At 40.2% G+C, this 14,323-nt stretch overlaps 1 protein-coding gene across 3 annotated transcripts in view; it reads right to left on the bottom strand.

The window, feature by feature from the left end:
* LOC122656718 (reticulon-like protein B16) overlaps positions 1-14,323 on the bottom strand; it is a 67,174-nt gene that overhangs the window by 21,168 nt on the left and 31,683 nt on the right. For all 3 annotated transcript variants that reach the window (XM_043851338.1, XM_043851336.1, XM_043851337.1), the window contains exons 3-5: positions 6,562-6,742; positions 6,318-6,459; positions 4,906-4,975 (exon numbers count right to left, since the gene is read on the bottom strand). In XM_043851338.1, the coding sequence (XP_043707273.1) occupies positions 4,906-4,975; positions 6,318-6,459; positions 6,562-6,742 (393 nt within the window). The remainder of the gene's footprint in view (positions 1-4,905; positions 4,976-6,317; positions 6,460-6,561; positions 6,743-14,323) is intronic.

Below are 14,323 nucleotides of genomic sequence, written 5' to 3'. Positions count from 1 at the left end.
TATGTATTATTCATTGTACTTGGGTTGGGTGTCTGTGTAATATGCGTTGTAAACACTTCACTGTATCTTGTGGTTTGTAGTACTGTAGTAGAAACTTTAAGCCTTTAACTATTTTAAATAATTATTTAATATTATGTGTCTTCATCCATTATTGCATAATTTACTTGTTTTACTTGCCAATTATGTCTCATATCATTCAAACAATGTGTAGAATAGGCAATATTACATTAAGGGTTCAGCCTTTATTGCCAACCAAGGGTGCAAATCCAAAACATCAAATTGGGTGTTTTTTTTCCCAATTTGAACCTTCAAATATGTTATTAAGACTAAAACAAGCTTCCCTTAAAGTTTCGGAGCCAACTATAGCCATTAGCCCACCAAAACATAGTTCCAAAAAAAAAAAAAAAAAATAAAAACAGTGTCTCGCCGAGATCTCGAGAACTCGGAAAACTCGACCTGGTCGAGATGGCTGTTCGAGACGAGTTTTTGAACCATGAGTATGATCAAGTTCATCCCAAAAAACCTCACCCTGTCGCCAGGGGACCACGGAGGCTTCGGACTTGCCGCCTGCTAGGTGGATTGAAACCCTGCTCCGAAGGTCGCGGTACCCACACAACTCCTTTTGCTGAAACCCTTTTATGCCGACGACCATGGAAAGAGAACTTGGTCGAAACCTGTCGAAACCACCGAGATATCTCGGTTTCACAAGTTTCCGAGACGAGTTGGCCAGGTACTTGAAAAAATGGAAGGTTTTGACTGGTTTCGACCAATTTTTTGCAAGATGGTACTTGAAAAAATGGAAGGTTATGCTCATCGAAACTTGGGGAAACTTGGCTCGAAACCAGTACAGATACTTATGTATGCCAGTAACCAGGCCAGAAACCAGGATAGACACTTATTTATGCCTAATATCATTTAAGTAAATGTTCATTTACTTAAGATATTATTCATAAATAAGCAAATACCCCCTATTTGAATCTAATAAAAATAGTTAAAAAATCAAATTCCAAAAGAAAAAAAAGTCAATCACCCAGTTCAAGAATAAAAACTGGATTTTCGGCGATAGGTGTAATGTTCAAACTTATCCATAAATCTTCATATGGTAAAACATTTCTAAAAATCAAAATGCAGTAAAATATTCATTTGTTTTGATGTCCAAAAACATATTTTCATTCAAACCAAAAGAACGGTAAAAATCTGATTTATATTAAAGGAGTTATGTTCTGGTTAAAGTTAATTTGGTGTGCGCGAATGCTGTCAAAATGGCTCTGAATGAAAATATTTTATTGGACATCAAAACAAATGAATATTTTACCGCACTTTTGGTTTTTAGAAATGTTTTACCATATTAAGATGGGAAATTTTCACGTACCTCCCCTGAGGTATCATGTAATTACAAAAACACCCCCCAGTTTTGGAAAATTCTGCGTGCCCCCCTGAGGTTCTTAAAAGTTAACACCTGCCGCCATTCCATTAGTTTAGGTCTAACAGTGAGAAAATCAAGGGGTGAACTGACAAAAATCCCTTGCAAGAAAGAAAACAAAAACCTGCAACTCATCTTCCCCAAATCGATTGGGGAAGATGAGTTACAGGTATCCTTGTAGGGAACATCATGGCCGAGACGAGTCCAAGATAGACGAAGTAAAGAGCATACTGTATTCAACAGAAGAGATTAAGACACAGATCTGAGATCTCCTGTTCACAGGTTTGTTTTCTACCCTTTTTTTTTCCTGTTCCTTGGAACGTAGAAATAGGGCTAAGAGTAATACCATTGCTCGTTTGTGGATTATTCAAATCTTTTCTGGGTCTGAAACAGAATGTTAAGGACTACGAAGGTATAATAAGAGCAGCTAAAAGAAGCATAAAGGCAAAACAGTTAGCGGCACAGCTCATTCCCCGGTTCTTCGAGCTCTTCCCCAGCATCTCCTGTCAAGCTATTGAAGCCCATTTTGATTTGTACGAAGAAGAGGAATTAACTTGGTGTAAGTAGCTGTTCTCTCTCTCTATCCTCCTTTTTCCTTGCTTGGTGCTAATTTAATGATATCTGGCATTGTTGAATTATGCTGTCTGGTATAGTGTGTTTACGATAGACATTGCGTCTTGTGGGGTCTGGACTCTGGCTGACTTTTCACTTGGTTTATGTGATTTGTAATGTGAATATGCTGAGACGTAGTTATGTGAATTGAAATTCCCATTGGCATGGCCTTCTGATTGAAGGGCTAAACTAACAGAATGGGGGCATGTGTTAACTAAAAACCTTAGGGGGCACGCAGAATTTTCCAAAACTGAGGGGTGTTTTTGTAATTACATGATACCTCAGGGGAGATACGTGAAATTTTCTTTATTAAGATTTATGGTATTTTTAGATTTGAGAAAAACCCCAGCATTAGAAAGTTGAAAATTTTACCTATCGCCGAAAATCGAGTTTTTGTTCTTGAACAGGGGGGTTGACTTTTTATCCTTTTGGAATTTGATTTTTAACTATTTTTATTGGATTCAAATAGGGGGTATTTGCTTATTTATGAATAATATCTTAAGTAAATGAAATACAAATACAAAAACAAAACACTTACTTAAATAAGTGAATGGCCTGACAACTATGACTCTCAGTACACTGTGTGTATACTAGTAAACTTGGGTAAAAAACCACAAGTACTGTTTTGAGTGTTTTTTTTTTTGTGTGAAAATAGTTCATGCATTGTGATCAGATGTCAAAAATAGGTTGTTTACAGAAAATCAGATCAAAAAAACGCATTTCTGGGCCTCGAAACCATCAACTCGAGTTGGCTGGGAAAAAATCACTGGTTTCAATCAGTTTCGACCATACCTCGGTTTTTAACTGGTCGAAACCCAAGATCTTGAACCTTGCCGACGACTCCCTGAGACCTAGAGCTGGAAACACAATCGGAGATGACCCAACAGGTAATCAATAAGTCTCCCCCCCCCCTCTTTCTTTTCTTCTTCTCCATTTTTTTCTTTTCTTCTTATTATTCTATGTTTCCCTGTTGCTAAGTTGATTCGTACTTTGGGTGTCACTACTGCAATTTAATCAGTTCAAAAACTGATCTTCTGTTATCATAACGCAGGAACCCACAGGTGGATCTGAAAACACAGGACTATGCTCATAGAATTGGTCATTTGGTTATAAGAAGTCCAAGATTGCTAAAATCTGATTTATATTGAAAGAGTTATGTACTGGTCAAACTTAATTCAGTGTGCACGAATGCTATCAAAATCGCTCCGAATGAAAATAGTTTTTCGGACATCAAAACAAATGAATATTTTACCGCACTTTTGGTTTTTAGCAATGTTTTACTATAATAATATTTATGGAATTTTTAGATTTGAGAAAAACCCCAGCATTAGAAAGTTGAAAATTGCACCTACCACCGAAAATCCAGTTTTTGTTCTTGAGCTGGGGGGTTGACTTTTTTTCCTTTTGGAATTTTATTTTTTAACTATTTTTATTGAATTCAAATAGGGGGTATTTTCTTATTTATGAATAATATCTTAAGTAAATGAAATACAAATACAAAAACATTTACTTAACTGATATTAGGCATAAATAAGTGTCTGTCTTGTCTGTCTTGGTTCCTGGCATAGATAGGTGTCTGTATACCAAGAATTTCCAGCAAGATCTCGAGATTTGGCGCGCATATAAAGGACCTAGATGGGCATTTTCCTATGTCAAACCGAGATCTCGACCAGTGAGATATTGACATTTTGAGACCCGTAGGCAGTCTCGTCTCGGGATTTCGAAAAACCGAGAAACTTGGCGAGATCTCGCGAGTTCTCGAACTCTGCTTGCACTACATTATTGCATTCAGACTATTTGAAGCTGGCCCAATCACATCAACTCATTATTATTTATGATGGGAGCTTTGATAAGAACTCCTGTGAGGATGGCTGGGCTTCTATTCATTATACTTGATAGGAAATTTGTTTTGGCTTCGATGGATTTTGGGTTTGCAGGATGTTCTCAAGAGGCAAAGGCAAGGGAATTACACCAAGGACTCAAGGAGCAAAGTCATTAGGAGACACAATCGTAGATGTCTGGACTGACTGTCAAGATCTAGTGTTGGTTGGATCGGTACAGTGTGTTTCAGTGGCCATGGGAGCTATTTACTCTAATGCTGGACATTACTACTTTTATTAAACAATTTAACTGGAAATATTATGAAGTGGGAGAGAGCCTGGGTTTCCATAGCCCACAGGATCGCAAAAAAAACTAGAATAGACAAACATTGGGAGATAATATCCGTACACTTGGTTTCTGTTCTCTTTTTTTAATGCTTGATCTTTTTTCTTACCCCAAAAAACAAAGTATGATTGAACTCATTTACTCAGGTATCTAGAATTATAACTTTGAGGTAGACCCTATCATCAATTCTCACCAGCCCACTTTCAGTCCTATTTTAACCAAAGTTACACTTCTTAAACTCTGTTTTTGTTCAGCATATCCTAAAATGTTTTGATCCTAAGTGTATCTCCACAATTCTAACTTAAAATTTCTCCCTGCTTCTGTTCTAACCATAAAAAATATATCATCTACAAAAAGCATGCCAAGAAAAAGAAAAGGGGGGAGCAATGTTGACCATCATGTGTTTGATATGCCACATAATTTCCATTTTATGAACGACATGAAATAACCCCCCCAAAAAAAGGAATAAAGCTTGACCATCATGTGTGTGATAAAACCATTGCCTCTTCTAGAATAAATGCCCTTGGGATTCTAACCAATTGCTTCTTTGGAAGTTCTAGATAAAATGACTAAGAGTCTAAGACCTTGGTAACATGGCTTTGATAGTAAAATGTTCAATTAACAGGTGGCTCCATGCTAATGATACAATAAGTAAAGATGAGAGCTTGTGAAACTGGTAAGGTCTATGAGGGTTGGCAACATACCAATATATGCCAGTGTGAAGAATGAGAAAAAGCTACCAATAACTGACAAGAACCACAAACAAACCACAACCTGTCAAATAAAAAAATTTCTCAGCGTTTTCACTTATCTCAATGAGTAATCATTGACAAGGATGTGAATTAAAAAAAAAAAAAAACTTGCAGTGTCAGTAGATTATAAAACATAAAATGGTCCACAACGGCAGATTGTGGATTTGGAATGAAGGCAGTGGTTCTGACCAACAATTTTGTGCTTAACCTGATTAGAGAACCACAGATTTATTCACTTTTTACAAAAGAGAAGCCCAGAGAATGCAAGAGATTGGATGTTAAACTCCAAAATATTCTGCCATGAGACACCCTAAAATTCACTTCCCATTAAGGTCACATCTACATCTAGGCATGGTAGACCATCCTCATTTCTATTACAGAATTCTTCCCCTTCAAATTAGATGATTTAATCATAGTATATGGTGTGTAACTTTGGTTACACTAGGATGGATAATGATAAGAGGGAGATTCCACAAAGTGATTATTTTAGGTATCTTGGCTCAATCATAAATAAAGAAGGTGATATAGAGGATGATATTATACAGAGAATTAAGATAGGATGGATGAAGTGGAGAGGTGCATCTGGTGTGTTGTGTGATCGGCATAGTCCTTTAAAATTTAGAAGGAAAATTTTATAAGACAGTCATACGACCGGCTATGATGTATGGTGAGGAATGTTGGGCAGTTAAGAAGCATCATATAGATAAACTCAGTGTAGCGGAGATGAGGATGATGAGATGGATGAGGGGCAAAACTAGGAAGGATATTGTAAGGAATGATCATATTAGAGCTGGTTTGGGAGTAGCTCTGATACATGATAAGCTACGACAAAGTTGTTTGAGTTGGCATGGCCATGTTCAACGGAGGCCTTTGGATGCTCCTGTACGGAGGAGTGATTTGATTCAGATTGAAGGAACTAAAAGAACCAGGGGGCAAACCTATAATGACCTTAGGATAAGTGGTAAGGAAAGGCATGCATAGCTTAGGCCTTGTATCAAGTATGACCTCGAATAGAACTGATTGGAGGGCAAGGATCATGTAGCCAACCCCATTAGTTGGGATAAGGCTGAGTTGTTGTTGTTGTTGTAATCATAGTTGTGAAAACTATACCAGATTTGAAATGCCAAAGGATTGTGCAGTTTCAACCAGGTTTTCACTGACAAGCAAAAACCAGAAAGCGAAAGATGGTTCAATGGGACAGATTTTGGCAGGTTTTCATGGAACTGACAGGTTCCACTAGTTTTGACACCTCCCTAAAGATGCAGTTTCTTGAATCACACTACCTTGTTGCCATTCACAGTTCTGCCAGCCAGGTCCAGTTCAGTTTTCATAACAATGGATTTAATTACAACAGTATCACTGACCTTAAAAAAGAGGCTGAAATCTTTGCCAAGGGTGATATCATGTGCCATGAGCATTAAGTAGTTGATTTTAACGCGAAACGATGCTGCAGCATTGTTAACCATTTCCTCCGACAAGACTAGCTCTGGTAATGGTTGAAGTTGCCTGCTTATCAAAAGCAAAAGAGATGCCAGAGATGAAAAAGGAAATTGTGTTTCGGGTAAAAAATGATGAGAAATAAAACAGGTACAGGCAAGATGGCCTTACTTATTTCGGAAAACAGCAAAGTTGGACCAAATAAACTGGATTACAATTATAATCAGCAAAACGTCTGAACAAATTGATAAGAATGACAATCCGGAGTACTCAAACAGGAGCCATGCAACTGTGGTAACAACAATGAAACCAAACGAAACATGCTGCCGCTTCCACAGGATAACATCAGCAGCTAAAAGCAAAAAGAAACCCATTACTATATTAAATGAAGCCAGATTCACAAAGCAAAAGCAAACCCCTTGTTATTGTAGATCTTTTTTTTTTTTTTTTTTTTTTTTTTTGGGGGGGGGGGGGGGAATTAATGTGCAGGGGAAGAAAATTATAGTCTCATGTTTACAGGAATCCTGTTTGAATTCTTTATCACAATGAAGGAAGGTCCCAAGGATTAGAGGATCAGGACTCATGCCACGCAGAATGTGCAAGCACTGAGTAGAAGCAACTATACAGGAAAAAAGAATCTGGAAGCAAAAAACAATATGGGAGAAGGAGAACAAACAAGGGAACAAGAATAATACAGGTGCTGGTGAAAGGAGACAGAGGAGCATGTGCATAGCTGATCATCCACATTGTGAAAAATTTGTGTTCTTCTAAAAGCCCTAAAGGGTAATGTAGGAATAAACATGATTCAACTGCTTACCACCTCTATCTCCGAAACCTAAAAAACAAAAGTTGAATCAGCAAACACCCCTTCCTTAAGCTTGCATATCCATGTATCCACAATATAGGATTTCAGAAGGTTTCTTGACTAACATATAATTTAAAAAAAAAAAAAAAACAAAGAAGTTGTATCCAAAGAATAAGAGGAAGATGGAGATAAAAGAATGACCTGAGTGAGATGATGAATACTATTGAAGTCATAATAGAAAAGATTACTGGGGCGACGCAAATTTGTTTCCTCTAAGAAATCAAGATGATGAAATAATCAGTATAATCCTTTTGGAACCCTTTTCCCTGAATCCTTCATTTTCCCCAGAAATTGTTTTAAGACATGGAGTTGATGTTAGGGTAGCAGTCTTTGTAGTAGAAGTTAAGCAGGTCAAATACTTCTTTCCTAAATATCACACACACATGGTTAAATGGGCAAATATGAACCCTGCTCGGTGTATTTTTTTCTTTTTTCTTTTTAGGAAAATGAGCTCTATCAGAAAAGGTTCTTTGTTTTACTACTTTAAATTTCAACTCAATACGAACAACAGTAAGTAAAGAGCAACTGTTTCATGTATTTTGTATAATTGCCCAAAAAAATGCAAAGTAAACAAAATATTAATTTTACATCAAGATAATTTCCCTTCAGAACTTTTTGTGCAACATAAGACTTTACTGCTAACCAAATCTAGCCTCAATTCAAATCTTTCCCTTGCATTTTTAAAATCCAATTTCACCTTATTCATTAAAAGAATGATTCCACCTAAACAGCACATCCCCCACATCAATCCAAATTAAGCCTGGCCTCCTAATAAACTTAATAACAGAGAACATGTAGAATCTATCTTCCCTTTCCTCTTCTCTTGTATTGTTAATAATATTGCTATTAAGTTATTAAAGAAGAGCTTTTGCAGCATGGTCAAAGATATGCAGTATGGTCAAAGATACAAGTAGGCAACTGGGGTTGCCTTACCTGGAAAGAATCTGTTGAGTTATGTAACCCGATAAGGATATTTTGGGTATTTTCACTGTTTTTTCCCCATAGCTAGTATAGTCGGCTATGTAGGGATTTACTTGTAATTCTGCCACTCTCATTGAAAGTTATAAATAAAGGTGCTTAGTGATCACATTGATCATTCAAGCCATTCACTAAATTCTGATTTGTTAACATGGCATCAAAGCCAAATTTTTCTCTAATCTAAGTATTCAAAACCCACCAGCCTCCCATCGTTTTTCCTTCCCTCTCTTTCCCTCAATCTTTTCTCTCTTTTTCTTCTTGGTTCTCATCCTTCACCTTAGGGCAGCACTAATGAGGTGATCATATGATCTAGCTGCTACCCTCAAACCTACCTCTTCTTTCCATGACCTAACCATTAATTCTGCTTGATAGTTGCTGCCATAATTCCCTGTGATATTGGAGTTCTCCATATTTTTTAAGAGCAAGCCTCTACCCCTTTGTGAAGGTTGATTTTCCCCTTATTGGAGATTCATCTGCAGTCCTGCCCAGCATCTATCACAGCTCTACGACATTATTTGAAGCCCCCAAACCAAAGTCAATCTCAACTTTCAGGGTTTTCTAAAACCCTGACTCCTATCGATTTTTGAGTTTGGGATGTTCTTTGTTGCTGATTTTTTCAGAGGTGTTTCCTTCATCCAAGGAGACCACTCGACCCTGCTCTCAGCCCCAGTCTCCCTACTATCGATTTGATAGTAGGGAGAAATCGATCCAAAAAAGAGAAAACCTAAAGTTGGCCCAAAAATTCAGAAACTGGGGCTGAGAGCAGGGTCGAGTCATCCCCTTGGAGTATCAATTCCAGTGTTTGGTCCTTCTTGTCTAGCTGCTTCAATTCATTTCTGGTTCAAGTGTTTGGTTGATTGCAAGCATGACAGGATCAGATTCTACTTCTGCAACTTCTGGAATTGATGGCCAGAACAGGACTGAATTCCTCCCCTTTGCTGCTCCTATGAAGCTCGATGGCACCAATTATCTCATGTGGTCCAGGTCTACCTATTTGATCATTGCTGGTCGCGGCCTTACTGGACATATTGTTGGGAGTAACCCCATGCCAACTGAACCTGGTTCTCTACAAGACAGGTGGGTGTCCCATGATGCTATGGTGATGTCCTATTTGCTCCAATCTATGCAACCTGACCTCTCCAGCAACTACTTATTACTGGAAACAGCCCATCAAATCTGGAGTGCTGCCAAGGAAACTTATGGGCAGGTAGGGAATGATGCTCAGGTGTATGAGATTCGCAAGAAGGTTCATGACACCACTCAGAAGGAGCTGTCCATTTCTAAATATTATGCTGCTCTCAAAAGTTTATGGCAGCAATTGGATCATTACTCCGACTTTCAACCCTCTACTGCTACGGATATTGCTGCCTATCTTAAACACGTCGACAAGATCCGTGTGTATGACTTCTTGGTAGGTCTGAACATCAAGTATGACCCTATTTGTGTGCAAGTTCTTAGCCGATCTCCATTTCCTACAGTAGAGCAGTCCTTTGCTTTGGTTCATACAGAGGAGACTCGTAGGGCTGCTATGTTGCACAATCCTACTATTGATTGATCTGCCTTACAAGCTGGTTCACATCCTCCTATTACCATTATTGATGGTGGTAATGCTGCCTCCAAAGAGCTTGTAAGGTGTGAACACCGCAACAAGCCCTATCACACTAAGGCTCAATGCTGGAAATTACACGAGAAGCCTGCTGACTTTGAGGCGAAACGTGGCCATGGGTAGTCCAAACCCAAGGCTAATCATACTGAATCTACTATTGCTGCTGCTGCTGCCCCTTCTACAGACATTGGTCTCACTCCGGATGAACTTCTGGCTTTCTGTCGCATGCTACAGGCCTCTTCCGCTGCACCTACTATGGCTTCTGCACCTGCTACCCCTTGGTTCTCACTTTGCTTCAGGTATTCCAGTCAATAATCATTGTGCATTGGCTACCTCCAATCCTTGGATTATAGACTCCGGTGCAACTGACCACATGACTGGCTCCTCCCATGTGTTTCACCAATATTCTCCCTCTTCTGGGAAAGACACAGTTCGAATGGCTAATGGTTCCCTTTCTCCTATTAATGGAAAGAGTTCCATTCGCTAGTGTCCTACCCTTACATTAAATTTTGTTTTGCGTGTTCCCTCTTTTTCTACTAATCTTCTTTCAATTAGTTGTCTTACCAAAGATTTAAACTGCAAAATAACTTTTTTTTCCTTCTCATTGTGTCATTTAGGATCTGGTGAAAGGGCACACAATTGAGGGTGGTAAGGTACATGGTAGTCTCTGCTTACTCGATACAAGTCAGCCTTCTCTTCCGCCAACTTCATCTCTAGCTCATCAGTTACATTCCGCCACTTCTCCTGATCTCCATCTATGGCATTGTCAGCTTGGCCATCCTCCACTTTGAACTTTAGCTTTTTTATTTCCTCAATTAGTCAAAGATTGTAAAGGATGAGTTTTTATGTGAGGCCTGTGTTTTGGCCTAACAGACTCGTTCCAGTTATTCTCCTTTGAATAAAAGAAGTGTTTCTCCCTTTGCTTTAGTTCATACTAATGTGTGGGGCCCTGCCCGTCGTGCTTCCATTTCTGGCCATAGATGGATTGTTTCCTTTATTGACTGCTTTACTCGGACTACTTAGGTATACATGATGCAGCACAAAAGTGAGGTTTTTCGCTGTGGCTGAAAAAAAGAATCAGCATCTTTTGGAAGTGGCTCGGGCCATTATGTTAGCACGGCAGGTCCCTTCTCAATATTGGAGTGATGTTATCCTTACTGCTGCCTACCTCATAAACCAAATGCCTACCCGTCTACTTGATGGTCATGCACCTATTAACCTTCTCCAGGGTTTTTCTTTTGTGGTGCCCCTAAAAATATTTGGTTGTGTTTGTTATGCTCGCAACCATCATCCTCATGGCAAACTCAATCCCCGGAGCATTCGGTGTATTTTTTTGGGCTACTCCGCCACCCAGAAAGGGTACAAGTGTTATCACCCGCCCACTTGGCGTACTCTAGTTACTATGGATATTGTCTTCCATGAATCCTTGGTGTATTATTCTCAGCCACCTCTTCAGGGGGAACATGATCCAGGTTTTGAAGATGTGTCTGCTATTCTACCGGTTCCTATTCAAAGGGAGCCTTCTCCTCCAGACCCTCCAACATCAGCCTCTAGTTTGGTTACTATTCAGGAGGAGCATAGACCTGTCAATCAGATTCCTATTGATAAAGTCTATACCCGGAAGCACAAGGAGCAAGTTGAGACTACCACTTTTGTACCCCTTCTCCAATCGCCAAAACCTGATCCAGTTCCAAACTTTGCTACACCTTCTGGTAAGGATCCTTCTCTTAACTTACCTATTGCTGTTCGTAAAGGCATTAGGTCTTGTACCCAACATCCCATCTCCAATGTTGTTTCCTATGATTCTTTGTCTTCTTCCTATCGTGCATTTATGTCTTCTCTTTCCTCTATTTCTATTCCTCAGAAGTGGCAGGAGGCGATTGCAAATTCAAAGTGGAAAACAGCCATGATGGAAGAGATGAAGGCCTTATCCAAAAATGAGATGTGGGAGCTAGTGGTTCTTCCTCCGGGGAAGAAACCAATCGGTTGTAAATGGGTATTTGTTGTCAAGTAGAAGGTGGACGGGACAGTAGATAGATACAAGGCCAGACTTGTGGCCAAGGGTTTTACTCAGACCTATAGGATCGACTATCCAGAGACATTTGCCCCAATTGCAAAATTGAATATTGTTCGGGTTTTACTGTCATATGTTGTCAATCTAGGCTGGGATTTACAGCAATTGGACGTAAAAAATGCCTTTCTATATGGAGAGTTGGAAGAGAAAGTTTATATGGAGATTCCTCTAGGTTTTTCTTGTGACAAGACTCATGGGAAGGTTTGCAGGCTGACGCGGGCGTTATATGGGCAAAAGCAATCTCCTCGGGCTTGGTTTGGCAAGTTCCATAAAGTGATGATCTACGTAAGATACAAACAGAGTAATGCTGATCACACCTTGTTCATCAAGCGAAATGGAGATAAGATCACCCTTCTTATAGTCTATGTCGATGACATAGTTGTGACTGGTAATGATGCAGATGAAGTGATGCCACGATTACTAGTATTTATAGTTTTAAAAAAGGGCCAAAAGGCCTTATAGATATTCAGATCTGGATTAGGAATCCCAGATCTGAGTCCTAGTTACAATCCAAGTCACAAAACAACTCCACTCTCTTAAAATCGTGGAGGGGGGAAGATTAAAACAAAGTTTAAACAAAAATATAAAAGATGCTCTAAGAGCCAATAGAAATAAACCAATAGGAAAGAGTCACTTAAATTGGACCATTAGTTGGACCGGTTCAATCTAAGAGCTCAAAAAAAAAAAAAACGAAGTACAGAAAAAAAGAGAAAGGCTCTAACACAAAACAGCCAAGTCAAGGCTTCTTCTTCTTTCTAATGCTTGGACCTGCATCAGCTCTCCCCGGCTTAGAAACATTCATCTCCGATGAATGGGTGAAGGCCATATAGCGATCATACAACTCCGGATCAAGCTTCTTGAAATCATCGGCATGGATCCAAGTACTGTCCTGGCGTGGGCGACCTTTCCATTTGACAAGGAAAGAGTGGTAACCAGCGCCTTGTCGAGTTGACTTGTGCATGTCGTCCAAAACCTCCTCAATCACATCTTCAGTAGGTGGCCTCAGCTGGGGCAGCCGCAACATGTGCTCCAAATCACCATCATCTGAATGATGCCCCGTGTACAAGTAAAGATCAGCCACGTTGAAAACAATGTTGATGCCCATATCAGCAGGCAACTCTAGAACACAAGCATTAGGCCCAATATGTTTCAGCACCTTGTATGGACCCATCTTCTTTGGATGGAGTTTACTATTGACACCCGGTTGGTGTCTCTCTGGATTCACCCGTACCATGACCATGTCTCCAGGCTTGAACTCGACGAACCGGCAATGCTTGTCAGCAGTGGACTTGTAGTGATCAGTACTGAGTGCTATCTTGCGGCGAACATCAGCGTGCACTTCGGCGATATGGCGGAGGAATTCATCTGCTTCCACACTTACCAGAGCTTGAGAGGGTAAGGGAATGAGATCAATAGGACGGTGGGGTTGTATCCCAAGGAGAATCTCAAAAGGGGTACGACCAGTGGTCCTGTTCACGGAACTATTGTATGCGAACTCTGCAATGTCAAGGATAGAGGGCCATGTCTTCTCATAATCTCGGACCAAACATCGCAGCAAGTTACTAAGGCTCCTGTTTACTACTTCTATTTGCCCATCAGTCTGGGGATGGAATGCGGTAGAGAACAAAAGCTTGGTGTTTGTCTTCAGCCATAGAGTCTTCCAGAAGTAACTCATAAACTTCACGTCACGATCAGAAACGATGGTACTGGGTAACCCATGGATGCGAACAATCTCCTTGAAAAACAGCTTGGCAATGTGGGAAGAATCAAGTGTTCTTCGACAGGGGATAAAGTGAGCCATCTTGGTGAATCTGTCAGCCACCACCATGATGGAGTCAAATCTTTCTTTGGTAGGGGGCAGTCCAAGTACGAAATCCATACTGAGATCAACCCAGGGCTGGTGAGGGATCGGCAGTGGTGAATAGAGACCCATGTTTTGCTTGGTACCTTTAGCTAGCTGGCAAACTCGACATCTCCGGATTACATGCTCTACATCTTTGGCCAAGTTAGGCCAATAGTACCGATCAGTCACCTGCAAGATGGTTTTATCTTTCCCGAAGTGTCCTCCTAAGCCTCCCCCATGTAACTCCCTGATAATATGGTATCGTAAGTTCTCCTCAACGGCAGCCCTGCGGGTTACTTCCCTTCTCTGCTGGTATCCGCCAGGGATGCCCCCTCTCCCCCTTCCTCTTTTGCCTCTCCCTTGAGGTCCTCTCTTGCAGTCTCCAATCCAAAACTGATCTCCACCTCATTGCCCCCATCCCTAAGTGCAAGCCCACCAACCTAACCCATCTTGCTTTCGCGGATGACCTAATGATCTTCTCCAAAGCCGTCCCCTCGTCCATTGAGCACATTATGTCTTCCCCCCACCTTTTTCAGGGGCTTTCTGGACTACGCATCAACCTCCTTA

This window comes from Telopea speciosissima, chromosome 3, assembly GCF_018873765.1.
Source record: "Telopea speciosissima isolate NSW1024214 ecotype Mountain lineage chromosome 3, Tspe_v1, whole genome shotgun sequence".
Lineage (NCBI taxonomy): Eukaryota > Viridiplantae > Streptophyta > Magnoliopsida > Proteales > Proteaceae > Telopea > Telopea speciosissima.
Note: the sequence above shows the minus strand (reverse complement) of the source record. Positions and strands in the feature narration are given on the sequence as shown.